The sequence below is a fragment of the Anarhichas minor genome, unplaced genomic scaffold (genome assembly GCF_050575085.1).
Source record: "Anarhichas minor isolate MPS153535 unplaced genomic scaffold, ASM5057508v1 ptg000009l, whole genome shotgun sequence".
Classification (NCBI taxonomy): Eukaryota; Metazoa; Chordata; class Actinopteri; order Perciformes; family Anarhichadidae; genus Anarhichas; species Anarhichas minor.
In genome coordinates this window covers 3,682,049-3,690,000 of record NW_027466455.1, presented here as the reverse complement: position 1 = coordinate 3,690,000, position 7,952 = coordinate 3,682,049, and the positions used below count along the sequence as shown (strand labels likewise).

Sequence of the window (7,952 nt, the reverse complement as noted above, 5' to 3'; positions counted from 1 at the left end):
CAGCTGATGGAAACATCACTCCACAGCGCTACTAGTGGTGAGAAAGCAGGACGGAGGCAGAGGAGGAAAATGAAGCCGGCCTTCATCAACACCAGACGGATCCTTTCAATGAACAATCGGATGTGTGGAGAAATACGTCGGACACGCATCAGTGCTATGTCTCTGTGTCCAGAACAGCCCAAAGACGTGATGCTGCTCAGCTGCGTTAAACATGACCCAGATGGAGCTGGTACTGATCCTCTAGGAGGAAGAATGGCAGCGTGCTCCTTCCAGGTCACCGTCCACTGCCTGGATGTTGTGTTTAACTCAGGTTCAGGGGTTGAGCGTACCAAACGGCTCTGACATCGTTCTGTCATGAGTTTTAAACCACTGCTGGTGGACACCGTCCTTTAGTGAGACTAAATGTCCCTTATAAATACACAACACAGACAATAACAGTAAAAATGAATGTCCTTGTCCTTTCAGGCAGGGACACTGTTCACAGTGATTGGCTGGTCAGACCGACTGACTGAGATGTGGAGGCCACTGTGGCAACGTCCGATTCACAACAATCAACATCAAATGTCTGCGAGACACAACCGCTCCACAGCGGAGCGATCAGCGGCTTCACAGCGAAGTCAGGTCCTGGACCTCCAGCAGCATGGCGTCCTGCTCCGTCCTCAGCTGGTCTCGGACCTGCAGGCGGCCCACCAGGTCTGAGCTCAGGTCTGACGTGGACGGGTCAAAAATACAACAAGTTTGTCAGAGCTGTGGTTCAGACCTTTATGTACATGGAGTATACTTGCTGTGTGTGGGAGAGTACCTTGTATGGTCTGGCTGAGAGACGTACACAGAGCATTCAGGTCCTTCATACTGAAGTTCTCTAAATCACTGCGCTCCACATGTCTTCTCTGGACTACAGGTTCACTACGAGCTGCAGCCTGAGAGGAGAGGAGAGGAGATAGGAGGAGGAAAGGAGAGGAGGAGGAGAAGAGAGAAGAATGAGAGGAGAGGAAAGGAAAGAGGATGAAAGGAAAGGAGAGGAGAGAAGAGGGGAAAGGATGAAAGGAGAGGAGAGAGGAGGAGAGGAAAGAAGCGGAGGGGAGAGGATGATGGAGAGGAGAGAGGAGGAGGAGGAGATGAAGGTAGGAGAGGATGAAAGGAAAGGAGAGGGATAAGGGTGAAAGGAGAGGAGAATAAGATGAGGGCAGGAGAGGATGACATGAGAGGATAGGAGAGGAGAGAGGAGAGGAGAGCTGTGATGAACTGTATTTGGGAGGAAAAGAGAAAAACATGGCTGCATCTGTGCAACAGCGTGGAGCACTCACCAGTGTTCTGTGGTCGGTTCTCAGTCGGTCTCGTAGGTTCCTCAGAGTGTTCCTGAAGCCTCTGGATTTGGGTTTCTCCGGCTTGGCAGGAGGCTGAGGATTCTTCTGGACCTGAACAGCCCCTCTCTGTATCAGCAGGGTAGAAGTCACATCCAGTTACTCTGTTTCAGCTCATCCAACAGAACTTGTGTTAGCACTAGTTACCCGTGAGTTGCTGCTTTCCTTCCTCTCCTCCTCCTCCTCCTCCTCCTCACTTTCACTGTTGTTGATGAAGCAGAGCTGAAGATTCATCTGTGTCTGCAGGCTGAGGGACGCAAACAGACGTCATGTGGTGGGTTTACACGAGGGGTCATGGCTGATTGAACGGTGTGTCACAGCTGCCTCACATTAGCAGGAGGGACAAATGGCAAAAAGATTCAAAGCTTCTGGGGCTTCAAATGCAGCGAACACAGTGACACCTGGTGGCTTAGAAAAGGTACAGCAGCCCTTAAAGACAGGAGTTTCCCCATTCATTCACTCCATCTATGTTTCAGAAAAGCCTTATATATCTATAGTTTTGAGCAAAAAGAAATAGGAAAATTGGACAAAAAGGCCACACTTCAAGACCGTGTACATAATTATTTAAAGAGTGAAGAACTACTTATCCCATAAACCAGCGAATGCCGACCGGAAACTGACAAACTTCTGATCTTTGTCGATCTAAATGCGGACGGATTCAGCATCTGTGTGGCTTATTTCTGCCCTCAAACGTTTTCACAATCTATTTTCACAATATAAGAGAAAGTTTCCACACCAACGGAGCAGCCGTTTGAGGTAAAACATTTCCATGGTAACACGTTAGCATGCTGTTACACGTTAGCATCGTGGGTACTGTAGCAGTACATCTGTGATCCTTTTCTTCAGATGTGCTGCATTAAATGAAGCTGGTGTTATCAATATGCTACAGTAAAATCATTAGTAAATACATTGTCAAAAGAGCCGAGATACATAAAACATTTTGCTGACACTGAATATGTGCCTTACTGACAGTGATGGGTACCTTTTAAAAAGTAACAAACATTACAACGTTACTGCGACTAAAACGTACCCATTAGCCTGTTACTGTTATTACTTGGTATCAGGTGGAAATGTTCTCATACTTGATTGTTTCTTTCTAAAAATCTATTTAGTAAGTAACCTAGTTCTTGATAAAAACAACAGTAATCAACAGACTGTTTCCTCTATAATACAACAAAACCTCGACAGATTAGGGCGTGTTGTGTTAAGAGATGACACACAAACAAATCCAAATGACATCACACACATGACACTACGCTCATGAGTAATAGGTCATCATGAGAGGTGTGTGTGTGTGTGTGTACCGGGAGGTGAGGGCCAGCACATGGCTGTTGCAGGCGTCGTCTCCGTCCTCCCAGCTCTCCGCTCTCCTCCCTCTCTCCTCCGCCCAGCTGACCGGAGCTCTGCCTCTCTCCAGAGAAACTCCACTCTGAGACAAACAACAACAAACAAGCAGCAGAGTGAGATGTGTTTTTCTTTTCCCCCTGGACTGATGATTGGACTATAATAGCCTTTTCCAGGTGTCAATTCACATTGACCAGTATGTGGTAATGAATGACTGGTAGTAGCTGTGTTTCTGCCTGTGATCAGCATTTAAAGTCAGGACATCTGATGAGCAGACAAACTTTAAAAAAACGTAAAAAGGTGCACGATCCAAATTGTTATGAATTTCACCTCCGATCAGTTTCTTCATTTTTGACACAGAGCCGTATTTCTCAAAACACCCGAGAGGCGAACAGCTCTGAAGTGTTTGGTCTAAGTCATGATGATGGAATATTAAGAGCATATATTTGATGGTGGGTGATTCAGTGAGGATTAAATCCCCTCACCATCAAATGGGAACAACCCAATAACACCACTACTGTGTGTGTGAGAAACTGCTTTTTCCTCAATATTAATATCTGTATCGACACCATCACTTCCTCTTCCTCTCTCCCATCTGTCGTGTATATTTTGTGCATCTCCTCTCCTGCACCATTAACGCCTCACGCTCCTCTCTCCCGGACCACTGACCTTTGCCCTCTTCTCCTTGTTCTCCTCCTCCTGCTTCTCCAGCTCGGCGATGCGCAGGCTCAGCGCCTCCCAGTGCATGATGGGAAGGCCCAGGTTGTCCTCGCCGTAGCCCTCCTGCCAGACCAGGGCCGCGCCCTCCGAATCTTCCTCCTCCTCCTCCTCCTCCTCCTCCTCCTCCTCGTCGTCATTGTCGGCGTCCTCGTCGCTCCTCCTGTCGTCCTCGGCCTCGTTGCTCTCCTTCTCCTCTCCCTGCTGCCTCTGTCTCTCCTTCTCTCCCTCCATCTCTGCACAGGCGGAAGTATACGGATTCAGATCTCCTCCGGGACAGAGTGCTCTATATTTATAAAGCGTGGTTCACCGCGCTTACAGTGGAAACGTTGTAAGATTGTGATGATGCCTAAAATCAGGACTGTGGCCACCGTTAAAGAAAATATATTTGTATGCGATTATATATTTAATCGGCATTGCGATGTCAACTTTTGAAAGAAAGTGATATTACACTCAGGGATTTTTTTGAGTTTGTTAGAAGAGAGTATGGCAGAAGACTTCAACAATACATTATTATCTTTTGGTGCCTTTTGTGAAAACTTCAATGTTCAATTTGTTGAATAAAAGCAATTTGTTTTAGCAGTACACTGAAAGGCAGAGCTGAGTTCACTTTAACTTCGGTTTATTTATTGCGTTGAATATCGTCATCGCGATACTCAGGTCAGGTTATCACATATTTTCCTCATATCGTGCAGCCCTGATCCATATACAGAATATGAATAACTCCAGGTACAGAAAGCTGAATGTCTGCTCACATTTATTATGCTGCTTTCACATGATTTGATCATGAAGTCCCTGATTCAAATCAAGGTTGAGTCATTATTTAAAGAGGTAAAGATACGTTTAAAGATAACGTTTTAGGAGAAAAGCTTGTGTTTAATATTTGACTTATTTTGTAAAAAGAAAAACACAGCTTAAAGAATATTCATAAAGGTTTCAGAGTATTGTTTTGGTCCAGCCCTGAACAGAACCGTTACATGAATGAATTAAATAGTTAGAGAACAGGAGAGACTTCCTGCTACTGTGGAGGTTGGGGTACTTGGACTCGTGCCCTCAGTAGTTTTAAACTCAGTCAACGGCCTCAAACCGAAGTTAGACGAGCCAGCGTGTGTGTGAGCTGAATTCTCAGTCTGGAACTTTAGTATCACACCAAACTGTCATTAGTTGTCCAAAATAAAGTAACTTACCACTTTCTCCTGAAATAAAACACAACTCTTCAGCTCGTTGTGAGAGTAGTTGAGAGTTTTGCCACATAACCGCCGCTCCTTCCTCAGCTCCTCCTCGTTATCTTCCCCCTTCCTTTCCTTCCCATCAGGAGTTTCACTCCCTCTGCCCTCTTTCTCACCAGAGAGAGAAGAGGACAATAAGTCCACGAGAGCCCTTCAGATACTTTCTGTGTCCGTCTGCGTACTTACTTACACTGTGTCTTAGCTACTTTACGCTTTTACTATTAAAATGCCAGATATCCACTCGCTCTTGCTCCAGACATGCAAACAAAAGAAACTAACTTGAGGAATTTCACGCACAGAAAAAAAAGTTCAACTCTGGGACTTCCTGTCACTGCCTTCAAAATAAATGTCTTCTTTATAGCTCGTTTCCTAAACGCAGCTAGTTGACCCCTGCCCCTTGTTTGTAAAGCTGCTTCATAGCCTGCCAGCTTGCTAATACAACGCTATTATGGTCCATGCGCTTATATCATACTGTTTTCTTGTCGGACCTTTTGTCATTTTTCCTCACACAAGCTGAGCGTCAAGAGAGACAGACAGGCATTTATTGTCTTGTTTTTAGACAGAGGGGAGAAAAAATAATCAGAATCAGAATCAGCTTTATTAAAAAGACTCGTAAGTGCGGGGATCATGTGTAATTTTGAAACACAAAAAAGAAAAAGTATTTTTTTATTTTTTACATCTGCTTATATAAATGAATACAAGTGTAACATTAAACTAGGCCTATGGTTAATTGTAGTCCGCTGACTTCCGGTTCTCCTAAAAATCCATGCGTCGGCCATAGTTTTTAAATACCAGTTTCCGGTTTGGTTCCATATCAACTGTTACCACTGATAAATATGGAGGACAGAATGTGACTTAAGAGAAAATAAATGCATTAATAAATGTATGAATAAATACAGGAATAAGTAAATAAATGCTTAAATAAATGTTTAAAACAGAAATAAAAAATAAAAGAATAATTAAATGCTGAAATAAATATGGAAATAAATAAATTCATGTATAGATAAATAAATAATTTACGACACTTATGAAATACTACACGTTGTCATCTTTCATTACTTTTTATGGCATACTATGCCATTTTTTACGACGTAGTATATTATGTATCGCATACTATGGCATGACAATGTTATGATATGCTGTCACTCTTTTTTTGCCATACTACATTGACATTTCTTAATTACTAGCACAGGAGCTAACGTGATAAGCGAGGAAACACTAGTGTACGCTTTACGAAAGTCTTCTCGGCACCAGTAAACAATTAAGAGGCGTGACAAACAGCTGGAGTAATCTCAAACCACGGCAGGCACAAATATAACTCTTCATTTTGTTTCATATGTGCAGCGCGTCGTTCCTTTACGACGTGCACCTTTACTCATGTTTTTATATGGAATGTGTATGTAATATCCATATGTCACTATTTATTTGTATGGTGCTTTTCATAGTGTGTGTCAAATAAAAAAATGCTTGACATCCAGTCAAGAACAACACATTTATAGCTGTGTTTATTAGTTGCATATGAATGTGTATTAATGTAGGAACAATGCTTTATAAATGATGAATTAAGTATTTATTTACTGACACCTAACTAATGCTTCAGCGCGTGCGTTTGTTATAGTGTTTCTCAGCCCAACTAAGAGCGTCTTTGTCTTCTTTGTTGGTTCTCAGAGAAAAGCGGACCGGATGGAGAGCTGGACCTGAAAAACAATCCTGTCTATATACAGCTGGAAAATGCAACGGTCAAATGACAATGTATGCCATAAAAATGTCATTAACTAGCTAGTTAGCTAGTCACCATGTTTGCATCATCTATGTTTGCCTGCCAGCAAATACATAAACTCACCACTAGTGTCAGTGACGGGCATCTCCTCAATGTTTCAATCTCCAAGCTGGCATTCTTACGACTTTGGTCGGATAATTCTATATATCTATTTGGAGTGAGTCAATATATTGATCGATTACATCACTTTTTTTCTGTAAAAAAATTGTTCTGCTGTAACAATCAACATAAAAATTATGAAAAATCATAATCATGTTGTATTCTACCAGGAACATCTGAAATACCAAAGCCCTCTTGAGGATATGTGTCCGTACTAATAACCGTGGCCCCCCCAATGGACATTTGTTCAAATTATGTGTTTCAGGCTCTTTGGCCACTAATATTGAGGATGCTGTCTAAAATGTGGCTGTTGTCTTTGATTGGTAAATAGATTTATTTTTTACGGAGTCCGATATGTTGCACTGCCAGGTTTTCTACAGTAGCCCAGAGCGGACAAACAACTGGCTCTAGAGAGAGACTTTCACGTTTTTACGTCACCTGAGGGCCACCGTAGTACTACTATCTGGTTGTGAAACTGTGGTAACGTGAGCCAGCCGTCACCTGACTTGGATTTGTAGAACAATTCAGGATTTAGGCCCAAAGCGTGACTATTTGGAGTTGTGACAGTGAGTAAACTAGATGTTTGTGCAATGTTTAATTCAGTACAAATACTTTCAGTATGATGATCTTCAGTTGCTCTGTAGGTACACAGAAAGGACACTAGGGGGCGGCATGAGACCGCTATCAGTGATTAAAGAATGCCACTTCCTAGATTACCTCTGGAAACTCGTGGTCAACAAAACTAGTTATACATATGTTAATATTATTATACATTATCACTCATTATGTTGACACGGTATCTCGTCTTTTCTGACTTGCCATGAGTGTTTTTGTTGTTGTCATTCATCAACTTTTCATCTGCATTTTTCCCCTTTCCATTGTGGAGCTTCCACAGACAATCATCTGAAGCAATGAACAATCATCACTTTGTATAGAAGTGCTGGAACTACTGCAATGCAAAGTCAGACTCTGGACCCCATAATGTGTTGTATCCCGGCCTGGACCAGACAGCGGATGGTGCATGCTGAGACTCAATAAAAGCTCAATGTGGACAGAAGCAGCAGGGTGTCTTTATTTCTGTTGCTATAGCTTAACCAAGTCAGCATTCATGATACACAGAGACATACTGGGAAGCTACAGAAGCCTTCAACACTTACAGTACTAGTGACCGGAACAAACAACGATGAGGCAGAGGACCGGAAAACAAAGTCAAACAAACAGAACGAACACAACAAAAAAAGATTTATGGCACTCATTTTTAGTTTACACTCAGAATAATATTGCTTTTAAAACACAACCTCTATCCATCATCATTGTTGTTGTATCACGTTATATTTTCACTGCATTTAAATATCAAATATATTCCTTTACTGATGTATTTACGTTATTGCTAACATTAAAACGTACCTAACATTAGAT

The 7,952-nt window shown here is 42.4% G+C and overlaps 1 protein-coding gene across 1 annotated transcript in view; it reads right to left on the bottom strand.

Moving 5' to 3' along the window:
* LOC142945922 (schwannomin-interacting protein 1) overlaps positions 1-4,933 on the bottom strand; it is a 6,397-nt gene extending 1,464 nt beyond the window's left edge. Inside the window, exons 1-7 of the mRNA XM_076086859.1 lie at positions 4,613-4,933; positions 3,378-3,661; positions 2,669-2,793; positions 1,512-1,611; positions 1,308-1,433; positions 803-920; positions 1-707 (exon numbers count right to left, since the gene is read on the bottom strand). The exon at positions 1-707 is cut by the window's left edge and continues 1,464 nt beyond it. Coding sequence (XP_075942974.1) covers positions 607-707; positions 803-920; positions 1,308-1,433; positions 1,512-1,611; positions 2,669-2,793; positions 3,378-3,661; positions 4,613-4,679 — 921 coding nt within the window. The 5' untranslated portion in view covers positions 4,680-4,933 and the 3' untranslated portion in view covers positions 1-606. The remainder of the gene's footprint in view (positions 708-802; positions 921-1,307; positions 1,434-1,511; positions 1,612-2,668; positions 2,794-3,377; positions 3,662-4,612) is intronic.
* Between the last annotated feature and the right edge of the window lie 3,019 nt (positions 4,934-7,952).